At 46.1% G+C, this 17,045-nt stretch overlaps 1 protein-coding gene across 2 annotated transcripts in view; it reads left to right on the forward strand.

Annotated features, from left to right (window-relative positions):
* Mapk1 (mitogen-activated protein kinase 1) overlaps window positions 1–13,597 on the forward strand; it is a 95,795-nt gene extending 82,198 nt beyond the window's left edge. For both annotated transcript variants that reach the window (XM_005391695.2, XM_013517845.1), the window contains exons 7-9: window positions 1,341–1,450; window positions 2,094–2,219; window positions 9,586–13,597. In XM_005391695.2, the coding sequence (XP_005391752.1) occupies window positions 1,341–1,450; window positions 2,094–2,210 (227 nt within the window). In that variant the 3' untranslated portion in view covers window positions 2,211–2,219; window positions 9,586–13,597. The remainder of the gene's footprint in view (window positions 1–1,340; window positions 1,451–2,093; window positions 2,220–9,585) is intronic.
* Window positions 13,598–17,045: the final 3,448 nt, after the last annotated feature.

Consider the following 17,045-nt stretch of genomic DNA (forward strand, 5'->3'; position numbering starts at 1 on the left):
AATAAATAAATAAATAAATAAATAAATAATTTTTTTCTTGAAAGTAAACTAGAACAGATTCTTCAAGTTGATCATCAATATTAAATTATACCCTATACATTTTGGTTATTACAGTGTTTTTTTTACATTTCAATAGGATTTAATAGCATGTGCTGATTTGTAGATGGGTGAGCTTGTTGTCATCTGCAAATAACCTACCTTCTAAAATAATCACTTTAGGCTAGATGTGGTGCACACCTGCAATACCAGCACTCAGGAAGCCAATACCAGCATTCCTGCTCTAAAGCAGGAGAATCACTGTGAGTTTGAGGCCATCCTGGGCCACATAGTAAGTTCAATGTCAGCCTGAACTTAGCAAGAGCCTGTCTAAAAAAACTAAAATAAATTATTTTAAGAAAATGGACCTTCCGCCAGGCATGGTAGCACACGCCTGTAATCCCAGCACTCAGGAGGCTGAGGCAAGAGGATCATTGTGAGTTCAAGACCAGCCTGGGCTACAGAGTGAGCTCAAAGCCAGCCTGAACTGCATAGCAAGACCCTGTCTCAAAAAAAACGACAAAATAAAAAGAAAATGGGCTTTCCTTGGAGTTATCAGTTCAGCAATACAGTGCTTACCTAGCATGTATGAGTCCTTGGGTTCAATCCCCAATACCACCAACAAAAGAGGCTTCATTGAGTAGATGCCCATAGAATCTCTACAGGTTTGTGTTCTTGATTGGCTGTTCGCTTTTCAGATTGGCAGCAGATTTTTAGATGTAAGCCTTAGATTTTTCAGGGTGCCTAAGAGTCCGTGAGCTAGGACTAAAGGGGATGAGATAGCTCCTTTTTTCTATTCCCTATCTTAAGAGTCCTAATAGGATTTAATTTGAAGAACGGACCTGCTACTTAAGTTGAAAACCACTGGTTTGAGTGCAAATAAATAGAAACAATGTTTGGTTTTGGTTTTGATTGTACTAAAGATTGAACCTAGAGCCTTTGCACTGGGCTTTGTTGCCATCCATTTTTCTGTTTTTGAGACAGGGTCTTGCTGAGTTGCCCAGTGGGGGCTTGAACTTGGAATCCTCCTGCCCCTGCTTCAGTGTTTTAAAGAATCCCCTTTAGCTGCCTCTTCTCCAGAACAGTAATGTTCTACCTCTGAGCATTGGGATCTGCATCTGTCAGGTGGTCAGCACTTGTGTTCACACAGGCTGGCAAGACAGACATACAATGGGTGCTCAGTCTGCTGGCTTCTCACCTCACAGTGATGCTTTGCCATTTTGTGGGTTGTTAAACAGGAAATGTAAAACACTTTGGTGACTGCTACCTCTGCTTCTTACCACTGAAAACCTTTGTCTTTGTAGCTCTGGACTTACTGGACAAAATGTTGACGTTCAACCCTCATAAGAGGATTGAGGTTGAACAAGCTCTGGCCCACCCATACCTGGAGCAGTATTATGACCCAAGTGATGAGGTAAGAGCTCATACTGCTCGCTGCTTCCTCAGATACAGCAACAGGCCTAACCATAGCCTGTGTAGGTTTTCCTGAGAGGTGTATGGTAGCGTACCTGGTCCTCCAAACGCACACACTTCCTCTGCCTTGAAGATGAGCATTGTGGGTATATCTTGAAACCCCTGCTCTCCAGGTTCCCTGCGGCAGGTGGAGACCAGAAGACTGCATAAAGAGGAGTAGCTGTACTAATGTGGAGCATGGAGAGGGCAAGGGACTTTTCTCCTCCCTCCCCCAAGTGCTAGTGATAGAACCCATGACCTTGTGCATGCTAGGCAAATACTCTTAGCACTGAGCTACATGCCCAGCCTGTTTATTGTTTATGAGAAGAGTGCTTTCAGGAGTGTGGGCACAAGTGCATACATGCTTATCAGCACTGAGATCCAGGGGGTGTGTGGTGCTGGGGTCAAACCCAGCACTTCACATGTACCACTAAGCACATACTCTTACCAGTGAGCTGTAACCCCAGGCCTGGAGCACTCAGGTTTTATGTGCAACCCTGTTATGTAAATTTCAGAGTGTAAGTCAGAGTCATTTCGTGAATCAGTAACGTTATGCCTTAACCATAACAATTTTTGACTGTTAAATGTTTTATTTTCTCTTAAAGCCCATTGCTGAAGCACCATTCAAGTTTGACATGGAATTGGACGACTTGCCTAAGGAAAAGCTGAAAGAACTCATTTTTGAAGAGACTGCTAGATTCCAGCCAGGATACAGATCTTAAATTGGTCAGGTACCTGGACCTTTAACCATACAATGAAGTTCAGTGTCTTTAAAAAGAAAAAAGAATTTAATACATTCCTCTTTGGTTGATTATAGATTTTGCACTGATTGTTTCATGATTCAAAACTGGAGAAATTGTACTTTGTTTTTCACCACTGTTCAAAACATACACTTAAAATCCTTTAATTTCTGACATTTTATGCAGACCTGTGGATTACAAGGACATGAGATTTGTCTTAGTTACTTTTCTCTCATTGCTGGGTCAAAATACCTGATGCCCAGAATTAAGGAAAGAAAGGTTTATTTAGCTCACAGTCTGTGGAGGTTTCAGTCCATGCTCAGCAGGCTCCAAGGCAGAGTGGCACATGGCAGAGGGCAACAGTTCTTGGCGATAGAACACAGCAAAAATGAGCAAAAAAAGGAGGAGTGCGGAGCAGGCCTCTTTCCCTCCCTTACATTGTATGCAAACTACCCGCCCTAGGGTGGGTGCAGTACTCACATCCATAATCCCAGCCTTGGACCATGGATCAGTCATAAACTCCAGAAGCCGCCCGATGACTGCATGAGGCTTTGGAGGGTACATCCAGATGCAAACCATAACAAGGTTGATGTGAAATTAAGTTACAGGGTTTAGAATAATATCTACAGTGAGATTTAGTGTTTAGGGAGGAGAGACTTACTAAAGCTGATTGTGTGTGTGTGTGTGAAAGTAAACTTACAGGACAGAGTAACACCGAGGTCTTAATTCCTGAAAGTCTCACTTGTTTTTTGTTTTTTGGTTTTTTTTTTTTTGGTACTGGGAATCGAACTCAGGACCTTGCTCTTGCCAGGCAGGCACTTATGCCACTGAGCTATATCCCCAGCCCTCACTTGTTATTTAAGACATTTTTGATTGATTTTTGTTGTTGTTGTTGTTGTTGTTGTTGTTACTGTTTTTGTTTTTTTGAGACAGGGTCTCGCTGTGCGGTTCAGGCTGGCCTTGAGCTCACTTTGTAGCCCAGGCTGGTCTCAAACTCGCAATGATCGTCCTGCCTCAGCCTCCCGAGTGGTGGGATTACAGGCATGCGCCACCATGCCCAGCACCTAGTCTGATCTTGAACTCACAAAGATCCTCCTGCCCCAGCCTCCTGAGTGCTGGGATTATAGGCATGCACCACCACGCCTGGCAATTTAAGACATTTTTAGTGTTGAGAAATTCTAATGTATAATTGGGAGGCACTAGAACTCTCCTCTAATCCATACCCTGTACTGAGGCTTGTACGGAAGTGTTACGCATGTTAGGCAAGCACTGTGTCCCTGAGCTACAGTCTCAACCCCCTCAGGCTTTTCTCTGAGTTAAGAACATAACTAAATGCCCTAACTTAGGTGCACATATGATCGTTAGTCAGGACCAAGAAACAGTGATAAGAGTTAAGCCAAGGGAGCAGTAGGAAGACAGGGTGAGAGAGAAAATCAGGAAGACCATATAGAAAAAAGAACCAAGGAAGGAAAATACATAGGTGTCTCAAGAAGACATAGGTTTCTACAACTTTACTTCCTTTTGTAGGAGATTTATAGTGTGAAGTGGGTGTATATAGAGCTAACTGTGACACTTGCTAGGAAATGGGGACATCAGGTTTGCTGCTTTCCAAGAAGGGGAGCTGTCTTACCGTTGAGACCGGCAGCTAGATGCACAGAGTGGCAGACTGATCTCTGCGCACTCCCCATGGTCAGAGTTCCTGGGCTTGTAGCCCTCACCACTAAGAACAAGGAATCGGGGACAAGTAGATGGAGCTACTCACATCCTCAAAGCGCAGAGCCAGGCTGCAGGGGAAAACTGGGAGTTGGGAAGGAACAGACCCAGATAATTTGGGTGAAAGAAAAAGGCTGCTTTAAGAAGTTTGACATCAGAGCAGATGGGGTTAAAGTGAGGGAAGTGTGGGTACAGGTCAGTGGAAAGTACGGCTTCTCTACAACAAAGGGACTGGAGGTGTCTGCTGTGGCTGTGGTGCTGAGAAGCTGTGAATTCAAGAGAATGGAGGAAAAACAGAGGTGGAAAGACTCCGAAATTTCTACATCTAGCAGCTGGGGTGGGGTGGGGGTGGGCCGGCACTGCGTTCACTGCACACACCCTCAAAGACAAACTCTCAAGCCACAGTGAAGCACTAAGGAAGTGCTTGCTTGTTTTTGTTTTTTTTTGGTTCTTCTCTGGTACCGGGAATCGAACTCACAACCTTGCGCTTGCCAGGCAGGTGCTGTGCCACTGAGCTAAATCCCCAGCCCCTGAAGTGCTTGCTTATGGGGACATGAGCTGGACAGTCATAAGCTAGCCCAGGAGGAAGGGCCGGATGTGAACAGGGTGCCGAGGAGCAGTCTGACCAGTTAGGTTCATTCGTCCTGTCCCCCGTGCAAATGTAACAGTCTCTTGCGTTTGCCATATACAGTGACTTTGATGATCACTCACTGATGTAAAGTCAGTCCACGTGGAGCTTCGCCCCTGGATCTCCTAGGTGGTGCTCATGGTGTATGTAGCTTGTTTTTCTTTCGCAGTAGCCCCTCTCCTTTGGCATGAGGGGGTGGGGTCTTGAGCTTGCTAGAAAATGTGAATGTCAGCGATCATTGTTTTCCAAGAGAAAGAGTTGGTTTCCTGTTGAGAGGATGGCTGTTTACTAGGTCAGATTGACTAGCTCTGATCAGCTATTACAGGTTATATCTGCTCCTGGGTTGCCTATGCCTCCTTTTTCTCTGTGACAACAGACAAGGTAATCATGGCCGAGACTCAGATGGCCTGCAAGGCTGAAGACATTTACTCTCTGACATTTTAAAGAACAAGTTTGCCATCCCCTGGCCAAAAAGTTAAGCTGAGCAGCATCTGTTGCCTCCTTCCTTCGTAATTCCTTTCATAGGTTGTGGTCTTTAAGCTGGTCAGTAGTCTTCAGTTTGCGCTCGTCTTAGCGTGAGATACGTGGACAGCTTAGTGTGGACTAGTGATACTTCAGATACAAAAGCTGAGCACGATGGGCAGGCCTGTGTGTAGGAGGCCAGATAATGAGTACCAAGGCCTAATTGACCTTCCCTGCAGACATAAAAAGGGAACAGCAAGCTGTCCCCTTGGCAAATGAGCCAGCGTGCTAGCAGAGTGCTGGTTCCGGGGAACAGTCAATACAGCTGAGATCCGGTTGTCTACCTGGACATATACTATTGATAATAGGAGGCAGATGAATCTTGTGCTAAGTGCTTGCTCCTGTGTCTGAGTGAATGAAAGCAAGGTGAGGCAGAGGCTCGGGGTTTTGTCCATTAGAGGCAGAAGCCGCTGGCCCCTCTTTCAGAATCATCTCTGACTTGTCTTCAGTCTCCACTCACCCCCTCCAGTTAGGCATTCTGAACAGAGACTGGTTTCCAACACCTGTGCATGGCCTCCAAGGAGCACCCTCTCTAGCAGGGGAAAAGCTGTATAAGCAGAGCACATCTGGCCATGTAGTATGGAAGAGCATGTGGGGTTAATGTGACGATCAGTTTTTCTTATCATCAGTCAGCATTGAGCACTTCCTGGTGCCAGGTAGGAGGAAAGCAAAGATAAATAAGACCCAAACTTCGCTTTTCTTTTTTTTTTTTTTTTTTTTTTTTTTTGGTACTGGGAATCAAACTCAGGACCTTGAGCTTACTGGCCAGTCACTGTGCCACTGAGCTATATCCCCAGCCCCAAGACTCAGACTTGGTTGTCTAGCAGCTTGATAATAGAAAACAGATAAATAACAAGGAGTTTGTGCAGTATTGGAGGTTGTAGCAGAGGTAGATGTAGACACCGCAGACCCCAAAGAGTAAAGCTGAGGATCACAGAGTGAGGCAGTTGTGCTGAGCTGATCCTGTGGGTTGGGAGCTCTTTGCTGTACAGTGATAATGAACCAGAAGTCAGTATGTAAGCACAGGCTACAGCTGAGTAGGAGGAGGCCACGGAGAGGGACCAAGCTGAGATATAGCTCTCACCTCACTGAGGAGCCCAGCCTCCTCATAGATAGTTGCCTATCCTGAAGTATTGGCTTGGTGACTGAGCAGTGAGGCTGTAGGAGATCCTGGGTGAGCAGGGGTGCATGGAAGGTATGGCCAGGTCACTGGAGAGAAGGGCAGCTCAGCAGCACAGAGGGGAGCCAGACAGAGGCCAGGGTGGCTCTGTGGCTGCACAGGCAGAATGCCTAATGATCTCCTGAAATCCACATTATAGACAGGGACTGAGATCCCCATTGGTGTGCACCAACTGTGAGAACCCAGGTGTGGCAAGGAAGTCACATCTGTGTGCTACACATTTGCTCCTGGTGTGCATTAAGAACAGATGTTTAGGGCCAGGGATATATAGCTCAGTGACACAGTGCCTGCCTAGCAAGTGCAAGGTTGTGAATTCAATTCCCGGTACCAAAAAAAAAAAAAACCATGTTTAGTACATACCTAAAGTGTGGGGGTTTTTTTCTAATGTTTTAATGACCATTTTCAACTATTCTAAAAAGTTGAAAAATTTTAAAGAAAACACCCACCAGGCGTGGTGGCACATGCCTGTAATCCTAGCACTTGGGAGGCTGAGGCAGGAGAATTGTTGCAAGTTCAAGACCAGCCTAGGCTACACAGTGAGCTCAAGGCCAGCTTAAACTGCATAGTGAGACCCTGTCTCAAAAAGACAAAAAAAAGAAAAAAGAAGACACCCATATTTTCACCACCTAGATTCTACAATTAACATTTTACTATATTTGTTTTCTCATCCATCTATCTGTCCATCTGTTCCTCCATCTACCCATGAACCCATCTGTTTTTGGTGCATTTCATCTAGCTTGATTTAGAATTTAGTCATCTAGACTATAAAAATGAATCTAAAAGCTGGGCATGGTGGGGCACGCCTGTAGTCCCAGCACTTAGAAGGTGGAGGCAGGAGGATGGCTGCAAATTTGAGGCCAGCCTGAACTGCATAGCCAAACCCTTTCTCAAAAAAACAAGAAAAAAGAGTCTAGTAGAAGAAGGTGAGCCTGGGAACATTTACTAACCTGCAGGCCAGGTTCTTTCACAGACGTTTCATTTTGGTGATCACAACAGTGTTCTCTGAAGTCAGCGCATGTAGAACGGAGTAGCTGAGCATTTTGCTGAGCTTGTCCATCAGTGCAGCGCTACACAGAGGATCCAGGCACTTTAGGCCAGAGTGCCATTTTCTTGTTATCCCTCCACACTTCCTCCAGCCAGCCTCGTGCTCTCAGAAAGGTCTCAGAACTTGTATAGAACATTGATGATCATGGTTCCTAAGTCCCCACCTTCAGATCTGAGATCAGAAGCTCCAAATCTGTGCCACACAAAGACGTCAGAGAAAAGCATTGCTCAAACACTTAGCTGCAGTAGGAAAGGACTGGAGTGCATACTACTGGGGACTCTGTAGCAAAGGAAGCTCTGACGGGATCTCTGCTCGCTGGGGGGGCCATGTGGTAGTGATGTCCCGGATGGTAGCCTGGGAGTTCTTAAAAGATCACAGTATTTCATTGTATTTCACTTATGGAAATAGTTGCGGTGACCAAAAGATAAAAGTGGTCAATCCCTATGACAGCCCTCGTCCTCACCCAGCCCTGTCTCCTTAGTCCCCAGGCCAGGAGGCTGTGCAGGTAGAGGTAGGTGCTCATCTTTCTTCCTCATTTGCCTGTGTGTGTTATTTCTCAGGTGGATTGATCACTGGGGCTGTTAGCCTTGTCTCCCTTTGGTTTCCCAGAAGACAGAAGCATTTTAGGATGGTTTTAATTTCTGCCAGCCAGGAGATTTGTCTGCAGCTCATGACATACACCTCTCAGTGGCATGGGCCACTTCCCCCTTAGCCTCTCTTCTAGTCCATAGTTGGGCCATGACACCCATCCTTCCTGCCCTGACCCCTGAAGCACTTTGTGAAATATTCAAGTGATAGATTTTTATGCTGGGAAGCATATTAGGACAATGAGGATCTCCAAAAAGAAGAGTATTTTGTTGGTATTTGGTCCTTGGTCCTTGCATCAGCTATCTGAACCAGGCTTCCTCATCAGAACCACAGGACGTAGTACATGATTTGTGGCGATGTCTTCACTTCTCAAGGATAATACAGAACAAACCGATACTTAATGAAGCTATCCCGTTAAATTCACTAGGTACTTTGGAGCAGTAGTTGCCCAGCTGTGGTCCATTTATACCCACTTCCAGCAACCTGAGGTTTAACAGGCCTTCAAGATGCTTAAGGATGAGACCTACTTAGCCTATGGTTAGAGTAGATTTAGTTTGGAATATAATTTCTTTGAGTAAAAATAAACATTACTGCTGGGCCAGTAGCACACACCTCCAGTTACTCAGGAGGCCAAGGCAGGAGAATGGGAAGTTCAAGGCTGGCCTGAATAACTTAGTGAGACCCTGTCTCAAAAATGTCTGGAGATCTCTCAGGGGTACAGCACTACTGGATTCAGTCCCCAGTAATGCAAAACAAAACAAAACCAGAACTATTAGGAGAGCAAAGGGGAACTGTACTACTTATGCTTTCCTGGGACAGTGCTGCTGGTGGGCCTCTTATAGGTGGCTATACAAACCCCTGAGGAACCAACAAGGCTTCTCCAAGAGTAAGTAGGCCACATATGAGGGCTTCTGGGAAGGTAGCCATCAGCCCCCTTGACCGGGGTAATCCAGCACTACTTCCCACAGGTGGGAGCCAGCCCTAGTGCTCCTCGCCTTCCCAGAATCCCAGCCCTCCATCCTCACTGCCCACCAAGATTTGGTGTTGCTCTCAGAGAAAGCTTAAGCATTATTAAGAACCCACCTTGCACTGCCTGTGCCTTGACAACTGGATGTATTGTCATCCGGACAGAAAGACATCGGTAAGAACAGGTGACACGGGCTCGGGATGTAGCTCAGTGGTTGAGTGCTTGCCTAGCATGCACAAGTTCAATCCCTAGTACCAAAAAAAAAAAAAAAAAAAAAAGATTCTTTTGCCCACAGAATCACGTTCTTTTACAGAACCTCTTAAACTCTAATTCTACCGTTGGAGTGGTGGGTAGCATGTGACTAATAAAGGGCACTTTAGGAATGCAGAAGCCAGCCTTAGCTGTGAGTGTGCCTGCATGTGTCTTCTGTATGGTGTTGTGCAAACAGCTGTTTGAGGAAGGCACCTGTGAAGTAAGAGCAGAGCCCCAGTCCTGTCAGAACTGATACTGTTACACATGCCTAGGTGTATGCAAATAAAGTGACCTTTTTCGCAAGAGTATTTCTCCCCGTTCCTGTGCTTACCTGCTTCATAATGCTGATGATGACCTTTTACTGTGGCTCATTTCTTTCCCTTTCCCATTTTGTAAGTTGTCGCTGATGTGTTAACATGGCTCAGTCCTAATTCCTACGTTTATCTGTTCGTGTTTTCACAGGACATGGGCTTAGAGGACTGGACGTGCTCAGACATCGATGTTCTTCTTCCCAGTTCTTGACCCCTGCTCCTGTCTCCAGCCTGCGTCGGCTTATCCACTTTGACTCCTTTGAGCCGTTCGGAGGGGCGGTTTCTGGTAGTTGTGGCTTTTATGCTTTCAAAGAATTCCTTCAGTCCAGAGACTTCCCCCTGGCACCCCTGTATGTGTCACCCACCGGTGACCCGCGGCAGTGTGTACTCCAGTGCACCTACTGCTTACTGTTGCTTTAGTCACTTACCACTTTCTGGTTTGAAAAATGCAGTGGTTCCTCCCTCTCCTGAATCCTCTCTATGTGACGCCCTGCTAACCCAGGCAGCCTCAGCAGAGCAAGTCTTTCCAGACTGGCTGCAGTCACTGACATCTTACTTTATGATAGAAGTCCTACCTAGGGCACTTTAAGTCACTTTAAGTCAGCCCCGAATTTGCACTTCCTCTGTTGCCTGTAACTGTCTCCCCAGAGCAGGAGCTTGTGGAAATACTTTGGATGACGCTGCAGTCTGCAACAAGTGTTTCCTCCTTGGGAACCTTTGGAAGCACTCATGTCTTTTCTCACACCATGCTAGTCACTAACATATTTAAAGTATGTACTGTTTGCCCAGATTTTAGAAAAGTCTATCATTTTTCTAAACAAAAAAGAAGTACTGCACTCAGCAATGTCGTTCTGCAGATTTACTGTGGTTACTTTTATCATTTACTTATAAAAGTATAACATTTGCCAAAATGCATTACATGCAGTACTTAGTGTTTGCAAGACCCGAACAAAAAGATACAAAGTGGCAGTTGTGCTCAGCATTTGGTGACAGACTCACCAAGGTTACAGCACTGAGCTGGGAAAGTTGCTGGAGCAGGAGTCGGCACACTGACCCAGACGTCCCAGGTAGAGTGCCACACGCCTGGTGCACATACGCCCGGAGCTGCTTCACACAATGTTTGTTTTAATAACCACGGTCAATGCCTGAGAATTTAGTAGAGAGGAACACTGCGTCTTTAAATGAGAAAGTATACGATCCTTCTTTCCTTCTACAGCATGTCAGCATCTCAAGTTCATTTTTCAACCTATGATATAACAATTTATAATAAAGCCTTCATGAGCTCATGACATGAAGCACTGTTCTATTGTCAAGTACTCTCGGATATTTCTGAACTGCTGAGTTAAGAACATCAGAAAAAGCTAGCACTAAGTCATGCTCAGAGCTCTCTCCATATTTTCCTGATCTCTTTAAGTATTTGTTTCTGCCACTGTGTACTGTGGAGTTGACTCGGTGTTCTGTCCCAGTGCGGTGCCTCCTGACTCCCCCAGTGCTCTCTGTGGTGAGAAATTTGCCTTGTTCAATAATTACTGTACCCTCGCATGACTGTTACAGCTTTCTGTGCAGAGATGACTGTCCAAGTGCCACATGCCTATGATTGAAACGAAAAATCTATTGTTACCTCTGAGTTGTGTTCCACGGAAAATGCTATCCAGCAGATCATTTAGGAAAAAAATTCTATTTTTAGCTTTTCATTTCTCAGCTGTCCTTTTTCTTGTTTGTTTTTTTGACAGCAATGGAGAATGGGTTATATAAAGACTGCCTGCTAATATGAACAGCACTGCACTTGTAATTCATGGAAATAAATGTACATCTTTATCTTCACATTCATATTAAGATTCAGTGTTGATTTCCTCTGGACATCGTGTCTGAGTGGACAGTCAGATTCAGTTTGTGCTTCAACCAGAAATGCTAATGGGCCTCCGTTTCATATCCCAGGCACTGCCCCACATGTCAGTTTAAGGTGGCTCAAAAAGGTTCTTTTCCCTTCTGCACAGCAGGTAATTCTGGCATGTTCCTTTGTTCAAATAGTCTGTCAGACCCTGACGACGAAGCCCAAACATCTCAGGTTGGAATCTCTGGTTCCCTCTAAAGAGGACCTGGCTGTGGACCCCCACAGCTGCTGCTGGGCACAGCCGAGTGCTGGGAGGGACTGCCCAGCGTCGTGTGGCACACGCCACCCAGCCCAGGGTGCTGACACTCACACCTCCCATGGCTAAAGAGGGATGCTGACTCATCCTCAGAAATCAGCATCACATCTTCATTCTTGCCCTGAAATCATGCTTATCACTTCCGCACTCAGAGCTGCCCTGTGAAGGTCCCCCCAGCATTGACAGGATAGAGGGATTTGACTGTTATTTGATACATTGATTAATAAGTGTGTTTTAGTTTTAAAAAGAGCATTGACAGGTTTATTACTCTTATTTCTTTGTATTTTTTAAATGGAATGTTAATATTACTATGAGGTTAATTTGCAGTCCTCTTCTAAATACAAAACTATAGCTGCTAATATCCAGGGACTACAAGCTCTTTGCTATGCCCCTTGCTGGCACTGTAGAGTCAGATTGGCATGAAACCACTCACTGCATTCTAGAATCACTCTAGCCACATGCTGTCATTAATTTCATGTGAAATGTAATTTAACAGGTCAGTAAATTGTCATAACCAAGGTACCTGTGAAAACTACTAGTTAATATGTAATAGGCTCAGGGCGTCTTGCCTCTGCTTGCATTTCTAAAGAAGTACAGATTCGGTCATCTCAGTTCATGCTGCTGATGCCAGCACCTCCATTATTAATATTCTCTGATAGGTTTTCAGACAGATGGCTTTTTTTGATGTCTAAAATGTAAGCAAAAAATTCCTGTTGAAACATTCCAGTCCTTTCATTGGTATGAAACAGACACCCAGCAAGCCAGTGGCATAGATGCAGGCAGACACATTGTGAAGACGCTGCCCTGGTGCAGGTCTTCAAAGCCGACTGAGACACGCAGACCACTGTAGTGTCTGGGTAGAAAAATACCACGTGCTGTGTGCAGTGCACTGTGCGTGGTGTGTTCACGCTTATCTCACACCTGCTCGTTCCTGCTGCTCTTGGGTGCAGGCGCTAGTGTGGAGTTAGCTGTCAGTCTGGGAGAGCTACGAGTAGGACGGCTGTCCCTGAGGAACGAGTTCCAAAGGTAGTCTGCCCCCGCCGCATGCCACCTAATACATCATTCAGAGGAGACTGTTTCATCTTTATTTGCTTATATGTTAATACGGTTTTTAAATTGGTAACTTTTATATAGTATAGTTAACAGTACGTCAGTACACACATACATGCGCACTCATGCTTTGGGTCCTTCCATAATACTTTTATATTTGTAAATCAATGTTTTGGAGCAATCCCAAGTTTAAGGGAAATATTTTTGTAAATGTAGTGGTTTTGAAAATCTGAGCAATCCTTTTGCTTGTACATTTTTAAAGCACTTGCGCTTTAAAATTGTTGTGCTGGTGTTCTGAAACATGATACTCCTGTAGCACAGGCGAGCAGCGTGTAGAAGTGGAGTAATGATGCGGCTTCTCTCCTTGCCGTCCAGCCCAGCAGGATGGAGCAGCAACAACCAACTGGGAATTCTGAGCGAAGTTGCTAGGGTTGCACCAGGTTCCCCTAAAGCTTGTTGCCTTTTTTGTGCCGTTTATCCGTGTAGAGCACTCCAGAAAGTTCTGAAACTGCTTTGTATCTGCTTTGTACTGTTGGTGCCTTCTTGGTATTGTACCCCAAAACTCTGCATAGATTATTTAGTATAATGGTAAGTTTTACAAAATGTTAAAGGAAGATTTTATTAAGAATCCGAATGTTTATTCATTATATTGTCACAATTTAACATTTATTTGTGGTATTTGTGATTTGGTTAATCTGTATAAAAATTGTAAGTAGAAAGGTTTATATTTCATCTTAATTCTTTTGATGTTGTAAACGTACTTTTTAAAAGATGGATTATTTGAATGTTTATGGCACCTGACTTGTAAAAAAAAAAAACTACAAAAAAATCCTTAGAATCATTAAATCATGTCCCTGTATTACCAAAATAACATAGTACTGTGCATGTATAGTTTAATTGCAATTTCACATGTGAAAGTATGAAATCGTCTGCTCCTTTATTATTACAATGTTTCCCAAATAAGTGTGTCTTCCTCTTTTGACTTTGCTGTGGTAGTGATAGGTTCATAAGCCAGCCCTCTGGGCTCCGTGGGGGTTTTCCTGGTGGTTCTTCAGACCTTGGGTGTGCAGGGGGAGTAAAGGCATTGCCTGTGTCCTCTCCAGTCCCCCTAGACTTCAGCAAAGGTACTAGAGCGAACATCACAGGCAGCACCTTTTTCCAAACCTAGAAGCCATAGCCGTATCACTGCGTCTTGGACATTTGGTTCTTGTCAGTGTTGGGCATTATGCAGTAAGCTATTTCAAGACAGAGACACTGGGAAATGTTTTTGCTGTGATATTATAGGACAGACACAGGCTTTGGGCCACTGACACTGGGTTCACAGCCTCCCCCATTGCTTACAGTGACAACTGCCTTTGGGCTGCTTATTCTACTTCTCCTTGCTTCACTCTGTCAGCTATAAAATGAAACCAGTTTGCTTTGTATGTTGTAAAGATGGTAAAAAATATATATATATCTCAAGTGATTAGCACAAAACCTCAAAGCAATTGCCTTTTGATTCATTGAATATTGTTAGAAGGTGTCACTAAAACGTCTACCTACTAAAGAAACTGCTTTCTCTTCATCTGAAAGAGGGAAGCCTGTCAGAAACTATTCAGGGAAATCAGCAGCTGAGGAAGACTAAACTAGAAGAGGTTTGGTTTGGTTTGGTTTTGCTTTGTTTTACAGTACTGGGGACTGAAGTTAGGGGAGGATGTATGCTGGGCAAGCGCTCTACCACCGACTCCATGCCCGGCCCTTTTTATTTTACTTTAAGCATGCCAGATTGTGCAGGCTGGTCTCCAACTTACAATCCTCTTGCTTCAGCCGCCCTGATAGATGGGATGACAGGTGTGTACCATCCAACTGGAAGTTTGTGATAGGCATTTGAAACACCGTGGGCCCAACACATTGCCTTCTCCCTGAAAGGTTCGTTGTCTAGGTTCTGCAGAAAGCAATCACAGTAATTTTCCTTGCTCATTAAAGAAGTCTGATAGTCACTTTTCCCCTACGTTACCAGTGATGGCCTCCTCCTTTCCATGGCACAGCCGTCCGGCTGACAGTAGACCAGCATCTGGGCTGCCTCCTGAGTTCCATCAGAGTCCTGTGTTCAGAGCTGAGCAGAGGCTACTCCAGTGCATCTGAGCATAAAAGAATAAAGCCAGACTACGAGGGTCACAAAGCCAGTGGGGTCAAGGTGCAGGCTGCGCGAGGCCCAGGCAGGAGTGAAAGGGCTTGGGGATCTCCAGAGAGGTGCCGTGAGGGACGAGTTTTCATGGGGAGGAGGGACAGCCTGGCCTCTGAGTGAGTCTAGGAGGGAGAAGCCAGCAGGGAGGCAGAGGGCACGGGAGGGGTGATGGGCCTGGGCCTGCCACATAGAAGGGTGGGACTCACTCTGAGTCTGGTGCCAAGAATGACTAAAGGAAAAATGTTCTAGGTAGAAAGGAGGGAACTCGGAGAAGTGATTCCCTACAATGTGTCTTACTTGAGACAACAGACAGGGTCTCTGCTGAGGATAAAGAAGACCCTCCATGAGAAGTGGAAACGACTGCCTGCCACTGCGAGGGCCTGTGCTGACAGCTAGGACATTGTTCTCCGGTCCTGCGCATCATGGGCGAAGCAGAGGTCCAAGGGGAGAAAACAGAGCCATGAGACTGAGGAGATGAAAGGGGCTGCAGTGGGTGAGCAGAGACCACAGGGAGTGGACAGAGCAGGAGGCAGTGGTTGCATTTCTACCACAACCCAGATTCTTTGAAGGTGGAGCATCTTGAAATGAGCCAGAGCGAGGTTTGGAGAGCAGAGTCACAGCAGAGGAGGGCTGGGGATTTAGCTCGGCGGCACAGCGCCTGTCTGGCAAGCACGAGGTCGTAAGTTCGATTCCCAGTACCGGAAAAAGACCAAAACAAACAAACACAGCAGAGCTGTACAGGAAACTACCTGAAACATGTTGCCCTTGTGGGTAACGATGACAAGACGGTGACAGTCTAGGAGGGAGGGAAAGGGACCCTGGGCAGTTGCAGTTGCAGTGTACCCAGTGGAAGAAATAACTGTGGACTTTGTCGTGATTTATTGATCTGCTTGCAGATCAGTTGAACACATAACTGAATTCCTGCTACAGACCTACAATGCCAGCAGCTGGGCTGCATCAAAGATCATTGCATCTTCAGAAGGAGTCTATGGCAAAGGGACTTTTCACTCATATAAAGAGCAAGGCCTCTCTGTCCATAGCTTTGTGATATTTCTGTGGTTGTCCACAAAGTGTGCATTTAAATGCTAGAGGACTATAACAGGAATGCAAGAGCGTGAGTCGTCTGAGGAACAGACATTCACAAGGACCCTGGATGCCCATCAGTCCCTGCACAGGGGCTCTCAGAGCCACCTCGATGCTGTGGTCACAATGGGAAGATAGGTCCTTCCTTGATACAAGACATCTGTAATTGCTCGTCCCTGGGGAAGTTCTGTTCTGTTTGCTTTTTCCCCTTCATTCTCCATTTCCTGATTTCCTGTTCCCAAAGCTGAGCAGTCTAAAGGAGTTCCTTGTATAAAGAATCCGCACCCACACATGAGCCCAGAAGTGCTGCCCCCTCAACTCAGAACACTTGTACCTGACGGCTCGTACCGTCAGCAGTGTGGAGCTGTGTCTGGGCTGGGCTGGGCCAAGAACGGGAGGCCCAGCAGTCAGGCCGGCTCCAGAGCACTCACGTTATGGGCACACAGACTTGGGAAAGAAGCGTCAGAATTGCATCAGGTGCACGCTCGGCATGGTGTATTCTCGTCTTCGGCCCTTGAGGCTGAGGAAGAGGATTACTTGAGGCCCCATCTAAGAGTAAATAGGAGAGGGAAACACCTGATTGAGTGGAAGTTGAGGCTGGCTTTTAAATTTCTTGGCCAGAAGAAACAAGGAGCCGATGGCTTTTTGTGTAGTAAGACCGGAAGGTTGTCCGCTATGTGCGTGGGGGGTGGGAGCTGCCTGTTGGACCAGCGGCACATCTGAGTGGTGGCAAACAGACAGAGGAGGCGAGGGGTGGGCTGTGGCAGCCTAGAGCCCTCGGGCCGGGGCTGGGCCTTTCCAGCCCAGGACGTGGCCCCGGGGAAGGGTTTGCTTCGGATTGATGAGGCGAGCACCTGGGTGAGCTGTCCACGGAATGGACCTTCAGTGGGATGGTGGGAAGCAGGGCGGGACAAGCTGTGACTCCTTTCTGGCTTCTTTGTGACGTGCGAGGCCACATGGAGCTGGCACAAGCGCCCCCCTTGGGCCTCCCTTCCTTGCTCCCAGGTCCAGTGTTGTGCCATGAGGCCAACTCAGGGCTGCATTTGCTGTTTCCCTGTGAAAGCCTGCTGTTGTCATAGATGAAGCCCCCCCTGAGATCAGAGAACATGGTATCCCCACCAGCAAAGACGCTCCAAAAGGAAAACACCCACCATCATCCCC

The sequence above is a fragment of the Chinchilla lanigera genome, unplaced genomic scaffold (genome assembly GCF_000276665.1).
Source record: "Chinchilla lanigera isolate Chin_1 unplaced genomic scaffold, ChiLan1.0 scaffold00041, whole genome shotgun sequence".
Taxonomy (NCBI): Eukaryota; Metazoa; Chordata; class Mammalia; order Rodentia; family Chinchillidae; genus Chinchilla; species Chinchilla lanigera.